At 48.3% G+C, this 18,363-nt stretch overlaps 1 protein-coding gene across 1 annotated transcript in view; it reads right to left on the bottom strand.

Annotated features, from left to right (window-relative positions):
• MLH1 (mutL homolog 1) overlaps positions 1-18,086 on the bottom strand; it is a 50,348-nt gene extending 32,262 nt beyond the window's left edge. Inside the window, exons 1-4 of the mRNA XM_038740883.1 lie at positions 17,971-18,086; positions 7,296-7,386; positions 6,338-6,436; positions 2,334-2,407 (exon numbers count right to left, since the gene is read on the bottom strand). Coding sequence (XP_038596811.1) covers positions 2,334-2,407; positions 6,338-6,436; positions 7,296-7,386; positions 17,971-18,086 — 380 coding nt within the window. The remainder of the gene's footprint in view (positions 1-2,333; positions 2,408-6,337; positions 6,437-7,295; positions 7,387-17,970) is intronic.
• Between the last annotated feature and the right edge of the window lie 277 nt (positions 18,087-18,363).

Here is an 18,363-nt window from a genome sequence, read left to right as displayed (position 1 = left end):
GATGGGGTGCAGACCAAACACCCAAAGGGGACATAGATCCAAATGCACAGACATCAGAGAAGAGAGGAGCCGTGGAAAAGAGGGCTTAATTAGGGAAGGCCCCTTGAGGAGATGTGACCTTAATAATGCTTTGAAGGTGGGGAGAATAGTGGTCTGGCATATATGGAGCGGGGAGGACGTGGGAAAGGGGTCGACGGTGAAACAGAGGAGATCGGGGCCCGGGGAGTAAGTAAGCTGGCGCTAGAGGAATGGACTGTGTGGACTGGGCTGGAGTAGGAGATCAGAGAGGTGAGGCAGGAGGGTGTGAGCTGATTGAGGGCTTTAAAGCCGACGGTAAAGTTTCTGTTCGATGTGGAGTTGGATGGGCAATCGCTGGAGGTTCCTGAGGACCGGGGAAATGAGGACTGAACTTTTTCTAGAAAAGTGACCCAGGCAGCAGAGTGCAGTAGGGACCGGAGTGGGAAGGGACGGGAGGCAGGGAGGTCAGTGAGAAGTCAGGTGCAGTAGTCAAGGACGGACAGGAGCTCGTTTGGGGCAGGGAATGTGTCTATCTGTTGTTGTGATGTACTCTCCCAAGTGCTGAGTACAGTGCTTTGCACACTCCTTCCTCTGGCCTGGAATGCCCTCCCTCCACACATCCGTTAAACTAGCTCTCTTCCTCCCTTCAAAGCCCTACTGAGAGCTCACCTTCTCCAGGAGGCCTTCCCAAACTGAGCCCCCTTTTTCCTCTCCTCCTCCTCCTCCCCATCACCACCCCCCCAACCCCCTTCCCCTCCCCATAGCACTTGTATGTATTTGTACATATTACTCGATTTTATTAATGATGTGTATATAGCTATAATTCTATTTATTCTGATGGTATTGTCACCTGTCTACTTGTTTTGTTGTCTGTCTCCCCCTTCTAGACTGTGAGCCTGTTGTTGGGTAGGAACCGTCTCTATGGGTACTTCCCAAGCGCTTAGTACAGTGCTCGGCACACAGTAAGTGCTCAATAAATACGACTGAATGAGTGAATGAACAGTAAGCTCTCAATAAATACAACTGAATGAATGAATGGCTGATTAAGAACTTCGATCAGTTTAACTAACAGTCTGGCAGGAGAGGAAAGGGGAGATTTTAGTGATGGTGTGAAGACAGAACTGACAGGATTTGGTGCCACAGTGATAATGTGGGTTGTGTGAGAGAGATGCGTTGAGGACAATGCCAAGTTTGCGGGCTTGTGAGAGAGGGAGGATAATAGTATTGTACTCTCCCAAGACTGTAGAACAGTGCTCTGCCCACAGTGAGCCCTCAAAAAATTCCGCCATTTGTCTGCCATGTGACCCTGGGCAAATCCCTTCACTTCTCTGTGCCTCAGTTATTCCTCTAATAGAAATAAATAATAATAACGGCATTAGTTAAGCACTTACTACGAGTCAAGCACTGTGATAGCTACAAGCTAGTCAGGTTCGACACGGTCCCTGTCCCAAATGGGGCTCACAGTCTAGTGAGCCCACTGTTAGGTAGGGCCCGTCTCTATATCATCATCATCATCCTCAATCGTATTTATTGAGCGCTTACTATGTGCAGAGCACTGTACTAGGCGCTTGGGAAGTACAAATTGGCAACATATAGAGACAGTCCCTACCCAACAGTGGGCTCACAGTCTAAAATGGGGGGACAGAGAACAAAACCAAACATATTAACAAAATAACATAAACAGAATAGATATGTACAAGTAAAATAGAGTAATAAATATGTACAAACATATATACATATATACAGGTGCTGTGGGGAAGGGAAGGAGGTAAGATGGGGGGGATGGAGAGGGGGACGAGGGGGAGAGGAGGAGAGAGGGGGAGATGTTGCCAACTTGTACTTCCCAAGCACTTAGTACAGTGCTCTGCACACAGTAAGCGCTCAATAAATACGATTGACTGATTGACTGATTAATCCCCATTTTACAGATGAGGTAACTGTGGCACAGAGAAGTTTAGCGACACGCCCAGGGTCCCGCAGCAGACAAGGGTCAGGGCCAATATTAGAACCCAGCTCCTTCGGACTCCCCACCCCCCGCTCTATCCGCTTTAGGGCTGAGGGAGGGGTGAATAAGGGGAGCAAATCCAAGGGCAAGGGTGACACAGAAGGGAACGGGAGAAGAGGAAATGAGGGCGCAGTCGGGAAAGTCGGGAGCCCTTTGGATGAAGAGCCCTGCGCAGGGTAAGCACCCGATAAATACTCCGGATGGATTGACTCGGGAGGTCTTTTGCAGGCCTTGAGGGGGGAGGCTGCCGCAGGAGGCTGGAAGGGAAAGGCGGGTAGACGGAGGGCTCGCCGGACACAACCAGGCCTACCTGTAGGCACACTTGCCATCCGCCGTTTTGGTGGTCACCGTCACGTGGGCCACGTGGCTTATGCTGGCCAGGGCCTGCGGGACAGGAAGGCGATCCGGTGTGAGCGCGGGCGGCGTGGGTCACGCGGGCCGTCCCCATCCGACCCTCCCTGCTCCAACCCGGGGGACCGGGGATTGGGGAGGGAAGGGGAAACCGGGGGCTCGGCGTTAGAAGCCACCACTCCGGACACAGCGCGGTTCAGAAGCTTCAGTCTCCGCCGATGCCCACCCGGGGCCTGTCCAACGTTGGAGAACTTCTCACCCCTTACCCCTTACTCCATCTCCTTTGATCACTGTTATTTTTATTATTCTTGTATTTGTTTAGCGTGGCTCAGTGGAAAGAGCCCGGGCTTTGGAGTCAGAGGTCATGGGTTCAGATCCCTGCTCCGCCAACTGTCCGCTGTGTGACTCTGGGCAAGTCACTTAACTTCTCTGTGCCTCAGTTCCCTCATCTGTAAAATGGGGATTAAGACGGTAAGCCCTCCCCCGCCCCCCCGCCCCGGACAACCTGATCACCTTGTAACCTCCCTAGCGCTTAGAACAGGGCTTTGCACATAGTAAGCGCTTAATAAATCAATCGTATTTATTGAGCGCTTACTGTGTGCAGAGCACTGTACTAAGCGCTTGGGAAGTACAAGCTGGCAACATACAGAGACAGTCCCTACCCAACAGTGGGCTCACAGTCTAAAAGCGCTAAAATAAATGCCAGCATTATTTATTTATTTATTACGTGACAAACACTGGTCTACGCACTAGGGTGAATATAAGCTAATCGCGTTGGGCACAGTCCCTGTCCCACTTGGAGCTCACAGTCTTCACCCCGATTTTTTTATTTTTTATTTTTTTACAGATGAGAGAACTGAGGAACCACGAGGTGAAGTGACTTGCCCGAGGTCACACAGCGGACAAGTGGCAAAGCCGGGATTAGAACCCAGGTCCTTCTGATTCCCAGACCTGGGCTCCATTCCCTGGGCCGAGCTGCTTCCCTAGGTCACACTCTCTGCTGTCGCGTGCATGGACGGGCTGCATATCCCACCAAGAGGGGACTATGCCAGAAACGACGAACACAAAGAGGGGGGTGAGCACCTTTACCCCCATCCCCTCCTCTCCCGGAGCCCTTTCCTCTTTTGCTCCCTCGACCACTTGGAGAGCTCCCCGGCTGCGAAATAGAGGCCGGGTTCCAATCCCGGATCCGCCGGTTGTCTGCTCTGTATGGCCCTGGGTGAGTCACTTCCCTTCTCTGTGCCTCAGTTACCTCATCTGTAAAGTGGGGATTGAGACTGCGAGCCTCCTGTGGGACAGGGACTGTGTCCAACCTGATTTTCTTGTATCATCATCATCATCATCAATCGTATTTATTGAGCGCTTACTGTGTGCAGAGCACCGTACTAAGCGCTTGGGAAGTACAAGTCGGCAACATATAGAGACAGTCCCTACCCAACAGTGGGGTCACAGTCTAAAAGGGGGAGTCCACCCCAGCGCTTAGAACAGTGCCTGGCGCAGAGTCGAAGCGCTTAACAAATACCATAGCTGTCATTATTATTACCAGCCTCGGTGGACACGGCGCTCGGGCCGGGAGCAACCAACCGTCCTCACGCTCAAAACTGTTCTATTGGACTCTCCCAAGCACATAGCACAATACGACTGATTGACTGATAAGCCTCTGAACCTCCTGCGGGACAAGGATGAGAAGCAGCATGGCGTAGTGGAGAGTCTGGGCCTAGAAAGCAGAAGATCATGGGTTCTAATCCTGGCTCTGCCACTTGTCGTCTGCTAGGTGACCTCGGCCACGTCACTTCACTTCTCTGGGCCTCAGTTATTTCTCCGATTGAGACTGTGAGCCCCTCGGGGGACAGGGACTGTGTCCAAACCTATTTGCTTGTCTCCACCCCAGCGCTTAGTATAGGGCCTGGGACACGGAAAGCGCTGACTAAATACCACAATTAATTAATACCACAATTCTAGACTGTAAGCGCATTGTGGCCAGGGAATGTGTCTGTTTTTATATTACAATCTCCCAAGTGCTCTGCACACCGTAAGCACTCGATAAATACAACTGAATGAATGAATATTATTATTATTATTATTAAGGCAGGGAAAGCCAAGTAGGCGCAGATAGCATGCAGAAATATTCCAAGTTAAAAGTGTTTTAAGATTCCAAGGGAAACCCATTCAAGGGAAACCCCTCGTCCCCCTCTCCATCCCCCTCATCTTACCTCCTTCCCTTCCCCACAGCACCTGTATATATGTTTGTACATATTTATTACTCTATTTATTTTACTTGCACATATCTATTCTATTTATTTTATTTTGTTAGTATGTTTGGTTTTGTTCTCTGTCTCCCCCTTTTAGACTGTGAGCCCACTGTTGGGTAGGGACCGTCTCTATAGGTTGCCAACTTGTACTTCCCAAGCGCTTAGTACAGTAGTCTGCACACAGTAAGCGCTCAATAAATACGATTGATTGATTGATTGAAGTGTGTTCTGGGGAAGCTTACAAGTGTCAGACTGTAATGGACCCGTCCTTTCCCTTCACTGCCCAGACTGACATAATAATAACAATGATGGTACTTGTTAAGCACTTACCACATCCCAAGCACTAGTTCTAATCGCTGGGGTAGATTCAATCTAGTTGGACACAGTCCCGGTCCCACAGTGGGGCTCACACTCTTAATCCCCATTTTACAGATGAGGTAATTGAGGCCCGGAGAAGTGAAGTGACTTGCTCAGGGTCACACAGCAGACATGTGGGGGAGCCGGGATTAGAAGCCGGGACCTTCTGACTCCCGGGCTCGTGCTCTATCCATGCTGCTTTTCCAAGTATTCCTGATGGAAGGAACAACCTCATCATTCCCAAAGCTGTACCCCAACTTTAGGGTTGGGAGCTCTGCAGGTCCCACAGGGCCTGGTGGGAGAACCAGACATTTCAACACTCACAGTTTGGGGTCTCGAGGTTCTGAGGTCTCAACTGGGAGAAGGTCTGTGTCCCTGGGACTTAAAAACTGGGTGGGCAGGGGCAAGAACTCACAGAGCTAAAGCTGAAAAGAGCACCTCTCCCCCGCCCCCAAAAAACAAACCTTTATGGACTCAAAGCTGCTTCCTAAAATTCCCAAGCAGCAGCAATCAATCCCTTTTATTGAGCATTTACTGTGCGCAGAGCACTGTGTTAAGCGCCTCTAGACTGTAAGCTCATTGACAGCAGGAACAACCAACTCTGCCAACTCTGTTGGATTGTGCTCTCCCAAGCGCTTAGTACAGTGCACTGTATACAGCCTGGCTCAGTGGAAAGAGCCCGGGCTTTGGAGTCAGAGGTCAGGGGTTCAAATCCCGGCTCCACCACGAGTCTGCTGTGTGACCTTGGGCAAGTCACTTAACTTCTCTGAGCCTCAGTTACCTCATCTGTAAAAATGGGGATTAAGACTGTGAGCCCCACGTGGGACAACTTGATCACACTGTATCCCCCCCAGCGCTTAGAACAGTGCTTTGCACATAGTAAGCGCTTAACAAATGCCATCATTATTATTATTATTAAGTGCTGAATAATTACCACTGATTGCTTGATTGGGAGAATATTATATTGTACCCACTACATTCATCCAGGAAGAGGTCCCAGAGCAGGTAAGTCACCTGTGTGACTTTGGGAAGGTCACTTCACTTCTCTGTGCCTCGGTTACCTCATCTGTAAAACGGGGATGAGGACCGTGAGCACCACGTGGGACAACCTGATTACCTTAACAAATACCATAATTATTATTATTATTATTATTAGTGGGTGGAACGGGGATGAGAACCCAAGTCCTTTTGACTCCCGGGCTGGACGAATGAAATGGGCTAGCGGGGCCAGACTGGTTGCCCGATTTGCCATTCCAGCGCAGGCGAGTGACCCCTTGGCACGGGCTGTGCTACCCTCGTCTGCATCGTTTCCACGGTGGCCAAAACACTTCAGAAATCCGAGCGTCCACCTTACCTCGCCCCTGAAGCCATAGGTAGAGATACTAGCCAGGTCTTCAAAAGACTGCAGCTTGCTTGTGGTGAACCTTTCACAGACGATGGCCAAATCTTCTTTCTGGATGAGAAAAGTAACGCCCAATCCATCAGGTTGGCACCGCGAGCAGGGACTCTGCACCCTCCCGAGCACTTAGTACAGTGCTCTGCATACAGTAAGCGCTCAATAAACACCATTGAGGATTAGGCCTTCCCAGACTGAGCCCCCTTTTCCCTCTCCTCCTCCCCATCCCCGCTGCCCTACCTTCTTCCCCTCCCCACAGCACCTGTATATATGTTTGTACAGATTTATTACTCTATTTATTTTACTTGTACATATTTACTCTTCTATTTATTCTGTTAATGATGTGCATCTAGCTTTATTTCTATTTACTGTGGTGACTTGACACCTGTCCACATGTTTTGTTTTACTGTCTGTCTCCCCCTTCTAGACCGTGAGCCCGTTGTTGGGTAGGGACCGTCTCTATATGTTGCCAACTTGTACTTCCCAAGCGCTTAGTACAGTGCTCTGCACACATTAAGCGCTCAATAAATACGACTGAATGAATGAATGGATGTTTACTAAAGGTTCCCATCTTAAAATTCAACCCTGAAGGGGAGATGCTGGTAGAAGAAGTATTTTAAAACCAGCAGTAACGTTTCAACAACTGCTCAATCGAGGCCTTTTCTTTTTTTTTTTTGTTTTTATGGTATTTGTTTAGCGCTTACTCTTTGCCAGGCACTGTACTGAGCGCTGGGGTGCAAACCAGCTGATCATGGTGAAGCATACGGCTGCCTGCGTATTATTGCCTGAGCCCACTGTTGGGTAGGGACTGTCTCTATATGTTGCCAACTTGTACTTCCCAAGTGCTTAGTACAGTGCTCTGCACACAGTAAGCGCTCAATAAATACGATTGATTGATTGTACAACCTTGGCTTACCCTGATTCCGGTGCCATTGTCTTGGATCTGAATTAATTTCAGCCCCCCTTCTTTAACCGTCACCTGAATACTTGTGGATTTAGCATCCAAGCTGTCAAATGAGAAAAAAAAAAAACAAAACAAGTTGTCAGGCTGCAGCACAATTTGGAATGTATTCCCATGACACTAATTACTTTTGGCCTGACTTGGGAGAACATTTTCCTTCCCTCTACTGAAAGCTTTCTTGAATTGACACAATAATGAAGAGGAATAATGAGTGGGGCCTGTCCGTAGGTATATTTGCTCCTCTGATCCACACACGCAGCTATAGTTTTATTCTCCGCTACCTTCCTGCCCCGACCAGGGGTTGGAAACGAGGACCATGAGAGGAAGAAGTGATCCTTCTGAATGGACACTGCTCTTCTCCATTTCACAAGATGACTTTTTAAATATAATTATTCTATTATTTTGGTCCCTGTTGAGTGTTTATTATGTGTCAAGTGCTGGTCTAAGTGCTGGGGTAGATACAAGTGAACTGTGAAAGAATTCCTACGGGGGAAGGATGGGGCCGAGGAGACATATGCCGATTTCCTCTAAAAGGGGCACCAATGAAGGTGAAGGAAGGGAAGCAGTGTGACCTAACGGATAGAGCACGGGCTTGGCAGTCAGAAGGGTCTGGGTTCTAATCCTGGCTCCACCATTTCTCTCTGTGTGACCTTGGGCAAGTCACTTCACTTCTCTGTGCTATAGTTCCTTCGTCTGTAAGACGGAGACTAAGACTGGGGGCCCCATACGGGATATGGACCGAGTCCACATTAATTAGCTCATATCTGCCCCAGTTCTCAGATCAATGCCCGGCACATAGTAAGTGCCTAACAAATACCATTTAAAAAAGGGAGTGGACGGAAAAGAATATTTATTTAGTGCGTACTATGTGCCGGGCACTGTACTAAACGCTGGGGTGGATACAAACAAACCGGGTTGGACACAGTCCCCATCCCATGAGGGGCTCACGGCCTTTATCCCCATTTTACCGATGAGGCAACTGAGGCACCGAGAAGCCAAGTGACCTGCCCAGGGTCACCTGGCACTGCACCACGCTGCTTGAGAAAGGGATCAAAATGGTTGAAAAGTTGGAGGTGGAGCTGGGGGGGAGGGGGAAGAAGATGACGGTGACCGGTAATTGGAGTGGGTGAGGCAGGGAGATGATATGGGCTTTGGAAAAAGACGGATGGGGGAAGCGGAATGATGCATAAGCAGCACTGAGGAGCAAGAAGAAGCCAGTGCCTCCTATGAGAAGCAGCCTGGTTCGGTGGAAAGAGAACGGGCTTGGGAGTCGGAGGCCAGGGGTTCAAATCCCGGCTCCGCCAATTGTCAGCTGTGTGACTTTGGGCAAGTCACTTCACTTCATCATCATCATCATCAATCGTATTTATTGCGCGCTTACTATGTGCAGAGCACTGTACTAATCGCTTGGGAAGTACAAATTGGCAACATATAGACACAGTCCCTACCCAACAGTGGGCTCACAGTCTAAAAGGGGGAGACAGAGAACAAAACCAAACATACTAACAAAATAAAATAAATAGAATAGATATGTACAAATAAATTAAATAAATAAATAGAGTAAAAAATAAAAATAAAAATAAAATAAAAAAATAAAAAAAATATGTACAAACATATATACATGTATACAGGTGCTGTGGGGAAGGGAGGGAGGTAAGATGGGGGGATGGAGAGGGGGGCGAGGGGGAGAGGAAGGAAGGGGCTCAGTCTGGGAAGGCCTCCTGGAGGAGGTGAGCTCTCAGTAGGGCCTTGAAGGGAGGAAGAGAGCTAGCTTCACTTCTTTGTGCCTAAGTTCCCTCATCTGTAAAATGGGGATGAAGACTGTGAGCCCCCCCGGGGGACAACCTGGTCACCTTGTAACCTCCCCAGCGCTTAGAACAGTGCTTTGCACATAGTAAGCACTTAATAAATGCCATTATTGTGAGTATTATTTTCCCCGGGATTCTCACCTTACCCCCTCCTACGTTACCCCACTGATTTCCTACTCCAACCCAGCGGCACACTTCTCTCCTCGAATGCCAATCTGCTCACCGTTCCCTCATCTCCTCTATCTCACCACCGATCCCTCAGCCACGTCCTGCCACTGACCTGAAACACCCTCCCCCTTCCTATCCAACAGATGATCATTTTCCTCCCCTTCAACCTTACTGAAATCCCATCTCCTCCCAGTGGCCTTCCCCAGTTGAGCCCTCATTTCCTCTATCTCCTCGCCCTTCCGCTTTGCCCTTGGATATTTGTACTCTTTATTCACCTAACCCTAAGCCGCACAGCATTTACGTACATATCCGTAATTTATTTTAATGTCCGTCTTCCCCTCTAGACTATAAGCTCGTTGTGAGCAGGGAATGTGTCTGTTCATTGTTATAGCATACTCTCCCACGTGTTTAGTACAGTGCTTTAAAGGTAAGTGCTCAATAAGTATGAATGACTGCGGCTCCCAGGGTGGCTAGTTAGTATTTCCATCGTGCCGTTGATGAACGAATACCATCTTTTTCATTATTATCTCTGTTACTCTGATAGGGAGCTCCTCTGCGGCACCTGAGGCGGCTAGTTAACGTTTCCAAGATGCCACTGATGAACAAATACCACAATTTTTATTATTGTCATTATTATTATTGCTGTTACATCCTTGGGAGCTCCTCTGCAGCTCCCGGGCTAACTAGATAACATTTTAAAGATGCCACTGATGAACGAATACCACAATTTTTATTACTATTATTATTGCTGTTATCTGTTTGGGAGCTCCTCTGTAGCTCCCTGGGTGGCTTGTTAGCATTTCCAAGATGTCACTGATTGATTGATTCATTCATTCGACAGTATTTATTGAGCGCTTACTGTGTGCAGAGCACTAGACTAAGCACTTGGAAAGTACAGTTCGGCAACAAGTACAGACAATCCCTGTCCACACTGGGCTTACGGTCTAGAAAGGAGGAGACAGGCATCAAAACAAATAAACAGGCATTGACAACATCAATATAAGTAATTACAGATACATATGCATCATTAATATAAATAGAATTATAGATATGTACATATATATATAGAAGTGCTGCAAAGGGAGTGAGTCGGGGCAAAGGGGAGGGGATGGGAGCAGAGGAAAAGGGGGGTTGACAAACAAATACCATAATTTTATCCTTATTATCACTGTTATTTTGTTTGGGAGTTCCACTGCAGCTCCCGAAATGGCTAGTTAGCATGTCCCAGATGCCACTGATGAACAAATCCCAGAACTTTTATTATTATCGCTGTTATCTGTTTGGGAGCTCCTCTGTGCCTCCTGGGGTGGCTAGATAACATGTCCCAGATGCCATTGATGAACAAATCCCACAATTTTTATTTTATTCTTATTGCTGTTATCTTGTTTAGGAACTACTCTGTGGCTCCCGGGGTAGCTAGCTGGCATTTCCAAGATGCCACTGATGGACAAACCCCACAATTTTTATTTTATTCTTATTGCTGTTATCTTGTTTAGGAACTACTCTGCGGCTCCCGGGGTGGCTAGCTGGCATTTCCAAGATGCCACTGATGGAACAAATCCCACAGTTTTTATTAGTATTATTATTGCTGTTATTCTGCTCGGGAGCTCCTCTGTGGCTCCCGGAGTGGCCAGTCAGCATGTCCCAGATGCCGCTGATGAACAAATCCCAGAACTTTTATTATTATTACTATTGCTGTTATCTATTTGGGAGCTCCTCTGTGGCTCCCGGGGTGCCTAGTTAGCATTTCCAAGATGTCATTGATGAAGAAGCTCACTTTTTCGAGAAGCAGTGTGGCTTAGAGGAAAGAGCATGGGGTTGGTAGAGGTCGTGGGTTCTAATCCCGACTCTGCCACTTAGCTGTGTGACCCTGGGCAAGTCACTTCACTTCTCTGGGCCTCAGTTCCCTCATCTGTAAAAATTATTAGTTTATTATTATTATTATTATATTATATTATTATAATATATATTATTAATTATTATTACCAAAATTATTAGTAGTAGTAGTATTGCTATTATTCTGTTAGGAGCTCCTCTGCGGCTCCCTGGGGGGGCTAGATAACATGTCCCAGATGCCACTGATGAACAAATCCCACCATTTTTATTAGTATTATTACTGCTGTTATTTTGTTTAGGAGCTCCTCTGCGACTCTCGGGGTGGCTAGTTGGCATTTCCAAGATGCCGCTGATGAACAAATATCATGATTTGTATTATTATGATTGCTGTTTTCTGTTTGGGAGCTCCCCTGCGACCCCCGGGGTGGCTAGTTGGCATTTCCAAGATGCCACTGATGAACAAATATCATAATCTGCATTATTATTAGTGCTGTTTTTCTTTTTAGGAGCTCCTCTGCGGCTCTCGGGGTGGCTAGTTGGCATTTCCAAGATGCCACTGATGAACAAATATCCATAATTTGTATTTTATTATTATTGCTGCTTTCTGTTTGGGAGCTCCCCTGCAAGCCCCGGGGTGGCTAGTTGGCATTTCCAAGATGCCACGGATGAACAAATATCATAATCTGTATTATTATTATTGCTGCTATTTTGTTTAGGAGCTCCCCTGAGGCTCCCGGGGTGGCTAGTTGGCATTTCCAAGATGCCACTGATGAACAAATACCATAGTTTGTATTATTATTATTATCATTATTGCTGTTATTCTTTTTATGAGATCCCCTGCAGCTCCCAGGGTGGCTAGTTGGCATTTCCAAGACGCAACTGATTAACAAATACCATAGTTTTTATTATTATTAGTACTGCTATTATTCTTTTTACGAGCTCCCCTGCGGCTCCCGGAGTGGCTAGTAGGCATTTCCAAGATGCAACTGATGAACAAGTACCATAGTTTTTATCATTATTATTATTGCTGTTATTTTTATGAGCGCCCCTGTGGCTCCCAGGGTGGCTAGTAGGCATTTCCAAGATGCAACTGATGAACAAGTACCATAGTTTTTATCATTATTATTATTGCTGTTATTTTTATGAGCTCCCCTGCGGCTCCTGGGGTGGCTAATTGCCATTTCCAAGATGCAACTGATGAACAAATGCCATAGTTTTTATTATTCTTATTATTGCTGCTATTCTTTTTATGAGCTCCCCTGTGACTCCCGGGGTGGCTAGTTGGCATTTCCAAGATGCAACTGATGAACAAATACCATAGTTTTTATTATTATTATTATTATTGCTGTTATTCTTTTTATGAGCTCCCCCGCGGCTCCCGGGGTGGCTAGTTGGCACTTCCAAGATGCCACTGATGAACGAATACCATAGCTTTTATTACTATTATTATTGCCGTTATTCTTTTTATGAGCTCCCCCGCAGCTCCCGGGGTGGCTAGTTGGCATTTCCAAGATGCAACTGATGAACAAATACCATAGTTTTTATTATTATTATTATTGCTGTTTTTTTATGAGCTCCCCCGCGGCTCCCGGGGTGGCTAGTCGGCATTTCCAAGATGCAACTGATGAACAAATGCCATAGTTTTTATCATTATTATTACTGCTGTTATTTTTATGAGCTCCCCTGCGGCCCCCGGGGTGGCTAGTTGGCATTTCCAAGATGCCACTGATACCCTCCCTCCTCAAATCACACAGACAATTACTCTCCCTGCCTTCAAAGCGTTAAAAAAGGCACATTTCCTTCAAGAGGCCTTCTCTTACTAAGGCCCCGTTTCCTTCTCTCCCACTATTTACTATTGTATTCATTTTATTATTGATGTGCATCTAGCTTTATTTCTATTTATTCTGATGACTTGACACCTGTCCACATGTTTTGTTTTGTTGTCTGCCTCCCCCTTCTAGACTGCGAGCCCCTTGTTGGGTAGGGACCGTCTCTATATGTACTTCCCAAGCGCTCAGTACAGTACTCTGCACTTATTTCTATTTATTCTGATGACTTGACACCTGTCCACATGCTTTGTTTTGTTGTCTGTCACCCCCGTCTAGACTGTGAGCCCGTTGTTGGGTAGGGACCGTCTCTATATGTTGCCGACTTGTACTTCCCAAGCGCTTAGTACAGTGCTCTGCACTTATTTCTATTTATTCTGATGACTTGACACCTGTCCACATGCTTTGTTTTGTTGTCTGTCACCCCCGTCTAGACTGTGAGCCCGCTGTTGGGAAGGGACCGTCTCTATATGTTGCCAACTTTACTTCCCAAGTGCTTAGTACAGTGCTCTGCACACAGTAAACGCTCAATAAATACGATGGAATGAATGAATGAACAAATGCCATAATTATTATTATTGCAGTTATTCTTTCTATGAGCTCCTCTGCGGCTCCCCGAGTGGCTAGATGGCATGGGCTTGGGAGTCAAAGGTCATGGGTTCAAATTTCGGCTCTGCCACTTGTCAGCTGGGTGAGTTTGGGCAAGTCACTTCATTTCTCTGTGCCTCAGTTCCCTCATCTGGAAAATGGGGATTAAGACTTGGCAACATTGCCAAGATCCGCCCTTTCCTCTCCATCCAAACCGCTACCCTGCTCGTTCAAGCTCTCATCCTATCCCGTGCGGATTACTGTACTAGCCTCCTCTCCGATCTCCCATCCTCCTGTCTCTCCCCCTTCAATCCATACTTCACGCCGCTGCCCCTCTGTCCCCCCCGCCTTACCTCCTTCCCCTCCCCACAGCACCTATATATATGTATATATGCTTGTATGTATTTATTACTCTATTCTATTTGTACATACTTATTCTATTTATTTTATTTTGTTAATATGTTTTGTTTTGTTGTCTGTCTCCCCCTTCTAGACTGTGAGCCCGTTGTTGGGTAGGGACCGTCTCTAGATGTTGCCAACTTGTACTTCCCAAGCGCTTAGTACAGTGCTCTGCACACAGTAAGCGCTCAATAAATACGATTGAATGAATGAATGACTGTGAGCCCCATGTGGGACAACCTCACCTCATCACCTTGAATCTGTCCCAGCGTTTAGAACAGTGCTTTGCACATAGTAAATGCTTAACAAATGCCATCATCATTATTAGAGAAGCAGCGTGGCTCAGTGGAAAGGGCACGGATTTTGGAGTCAGAGGTCAGGGGTTCAAATCCCGGCTCTGTGTGACTTTGGGCAAGTCACTTCTCTGTGCCTCAGTGACCTCATCTGTAAAATGGGGATGAAGACTGTGAGCCCCCCGTGGGACAACCTGATCACCTTGTCACCTCCCCATCGCTTAGAACGGTGCTTTGCACAGAGTCCTGAGAGCTCACCTCCTCCAGGAGGCCTTCCCAGATTGAGCCCCCTCCTTCCTCTTTTAGACTGTGAGCCCACTGTTGGACAGGGACTGTCTCTATGTGTTGCCAACTTGTACTTCCCAAGCGCTTAGTACAGTGCTCTGCACACAGTAAGCGCTCAATAAATACGATTGATTGATTGATTGATTCCTCTCCCCGCCTTACCTCCTTCCCTTCCCCACAGCACCTGTATATATGTATCTATGTTTGTACGTATTTATTACTCCATTTATTGATTTATTTTACTTGTACATATCTATTTTATTTTGTTAATATGTTTTGTTTTGTTGCCTGTCTCCCCCTTCTAGACTGTGAGCCCGCTGTTGGGTAGGGACCGTCTCTACATGTTGCCGACTTGGACTTCCCAAGCGCTTAGTACAGTGCTCTGCACACAGTAAGCGCTCAATACGATTGAGTGATTGATAGTAAGCGCTTCATAAATGCCATCATTATTATCATTATCTTTATTTCCAAGATTCATTCACTCATTCATTCAATCGTATTTATTGAGCACTTATTTATTTACTTATTACTGTAATAATAATACAGTGTTATTAGCAGGGTAATAATTACTGTACTTATTTATTACTTACGTATTTATTTACTGTGTGCAGAGCACTGTACAAAGTCCAAGTCGGCAACATCTAGAGACGGTCCCTACCCAACGGCGGGCTCACAGTCTAGAAGGGGGAGACGGGCAAGAAAACCAAACATAGTAACAAAATGAAATAAATAGAATAAATATCTTCCCTTCTTATTAGTGAGTTCTGGCACAGGGGCAGCGAAGCCGGTGAGAGCGATGCAGAGAAGCAGCGTGGCTCAGTGGAAAGAGCGCGGGCTTGGGAGTCACAGGTCATGGGTTCGAATCCTGCCTCCCCCACATGTCTGCTGGGTGACCTTGGGCAAGTCGCTTCCCTTCTCTGTGCCTCAGTTCCCTCATCTGCAAAATGGGGATTAAGACTGTGAGCCCCACATGGGACAACCTCATCTCCTTGTATTCCCCCCCCCAGCGCTTAGAACAGTGCTTTGCACATAGTAAGCGCTTAACAAATACCAACATTATTATTATTATTATTATTGATTGAGGGTCCTGACTTCCCCTTTGCTCTGGCTTCGGGGAGGGAGTGCAGCGGTGGCATCCTTCCAGGTGTTTGTCTCCCCCTTTTAGACTGTGAGCCCACTGTTGGGTAGGGACTGGCTCTATCTGTTGCCAACTTGTACTTCCCAAGCGCTTAGTACAGTGCTCTGCACATAGTAAGCGCTCAATAAATATGATTGATGATGATGATGATGATGGAGTTTGTCCCGAAAAGTTAGGGAAACTTGAATTTCAGGCAGAAACCTGGCCTGACTTGGTGGTCCCCAAGGGTTGTGACCGCACATGGGCCACTGGGTGATTTTGATCTGACCATCTGTCGATTGATCAGTTTGTTATCCGTGGTAGTTATCGAACACCTTACTGTACCTGTATATATGTTTGTACATATTTATTACTCTATTTATTTATTCTACTTGTACATATCTATTCTATTTATTTTATTTTGTTAGTACGTTTGGTTTTGTTCTCCGTCTCCCCCTTTTAGACTGTGAGCCCACTGTTGGGTCGGGACTGTCTCTAGATGTTGCCAACTTGGACTTCCCAAGCGCTTAGTACAGTGCTCTGCGCACAGTAAGCGCTCAATAAATACGATTGATTGATTGGTTGATTACCGGGTGCGGCACATTATAATAAGTATGAGAAGCAGCGTGGCTCAGTGGAAAGAGCCCGGGCTTTGGAGTCAGAGGTCACGGGTTCAAATCCTGGCTCCGCCAGTTGTCAGCTGGGTGACTTTGGGCGAGTCACTTCACTTCTCTGGGCCTCAGTTCCCTCAACTGTAAAATGGGGATTAGTACCGTGGGCCCCACGTGGGTCAACCTGATCACCTTGTAACGTCCCCAGCGCTTAGCACAGTGCTTTGCACATAGTAAGCGCTCAGTGGCGTGGCTCAGTGGAAAGGGTAACGGGCTTTGGAGCCAGAGGTCATGGGTTCAAATTCCGGCTCCGCCACTTGTCAGCTGTGTGACTTTGGGCGAGTCACTTCACTTCTCCAGGCCTCAGTTCCCTCATCTGTCAAATGGGGATGAAGACTGTGAGCCCCCCGTGGGACAACCTGATCACCTTGTCACCTCTCCAGCGCTTAGAACGGTGCTTTGCACATAGTAAGCGCTTAAGCAGCAGCGTGGCTCAGTGGAAAGAGCCCGGGCTTGGGAGTCGGAGGTCATGGGTTCCAATCCCGGCTCCGCCACTTGTCAGCTGTGTGTGACTCTGGGCGAGTCACTTCACTTCTCCGGGCCTCAGTTCCCTCATCTGTCAAATGGGGATGAAGACTGTGAGCCCCCCGTGGGACAACCTGGTCACCCTGTCACCTCCCCAGGGCTTAGAACAGTGCTTTGCACATAGTAAGCGCTTGAGCAGCTGCGTGGCTCAGTGGAAAGAGCCCGGGCTTTGTTGTCAGAGGTCATGGGTTCAAATCCCGGCTCCGCCACTTGTCAGCTGTGTGTGACTCTGGGCGAGTCACTTCACTTCTCCGGGCCTCAGTTCCCTCATCTGTCAAATGGGGATGAAGACTGTGAGCCCCCCGTGGGACAACCTGATCACCTTGTCACCTCCCCAGCGCTTAGAACAGTGCTTTGCACATAGTAAGCGCTTGAGCAGCTGCGTGGCTCAGTGGAAAGAGCCCGGGCTTTGTTGTCAGAGGTCATGGGTTCAAACCCCGGCTCCTCCACTTGTCAGCCGTGTGACTTTGGGAGAGTCACTTCACTTCTCCGGGCCTCAGTTCCCTCATCTGTCAAATGGGGATGAAGCCTGTGAGCCCCTAGTGGGACAACCTGATTACCTTGTATCCCCCCCAGCGCTTAGAACAGTGCTTTGCACATAGTAAGCGCTTAATACATGCTATAAAAAATAAAATAAATGTCACCATTATTATTAATAATAATAAAATATAATTATATAATTATTAAATATTATAATATATAATAATATATTAATAATAAATGCCATCATTATTATTAGTAGTAGTAATAAGATGATGATGATGCTGCTGATTGGTGTGGCCTAGTCAAGGCGGGCGGTTGGCCTTCCCGTGATGCCCCGGGGCGGGGCGGTTGGCCTTCTTCCCGTGATGCCCCGGGGCGGGGCGGTTGGCCTTCTTCCCGTGATGCCCCGGGGCGGGCGGTTGCCCTTCTTCCCGTGATGCACCGGGGAGGGGCGGTTGGCCTTCTTCCCGTGATGCCCCGGGGAGGGGCGGTTGGCCTTCTTCCCGTGATGCCCCGGGGCGGGGCGGTTGGCCTTCCCGTGATGCCCCGGGGCGGGGGGAGTGGGTCACGTGACGGCCGGCGCCGGACCCGACGGAGGACTTCCGGGGGGAGGGGAGGCCCCGCGCGTTACCAGTTCTCGATCATCTCCTTGATGGCGTTGGCCGGTCGCTGGATGACCTCCCCGGCCGCGATGCGGTTGACCACCGCCTCGTCCAGCCGCCGGATGACCCCGGCGACCAGCGCCATGGCCGCGGGCGCACGCGCGGGGTGGGGTGGGGTGGGGGGAGAGAAGCGCGCGGCCCGCTCAGCCAATCGCCAGCCCCGCTGCGGGTCACGTGCCGCCCGCAGCGCGGGATCCCCCTTCCGATTGGACGGGGCGCCCGCCAATCACGCCCCCGCCCTCCCCATTGGCCGGCTGGCCCCGCCGCTTCCGGGCCTGGCGCGACGCCGCCACGAGGCGGAGCCGCTGGGCGCCGGCACGTCTCGCGAGAGCCGGGCACGCGGCGGCCCGTCGAGGGCGACT

This window comes from Tachyglossus aculeatus, chromosome 2 (genome assembly GCF_015852505.1).
Source record: "Tachyglossus aculeatus isolate mTacAcu1 chromosome 2, mTacAcu1.pri, whole genome shotgun sequence".
Taxonomy (NCBI): Eukaryota; Metazoa; Chordata; class Mammalia; order Monotremata; family Tachyglossidae; genus Tachyglossus; species Tachyglossus aculeatus.
The sequence above is the reverse complement of the archived record's forward strand: the minus strand, read 5'-3'. Positions and strand labels throughout refer to the sequence as shown.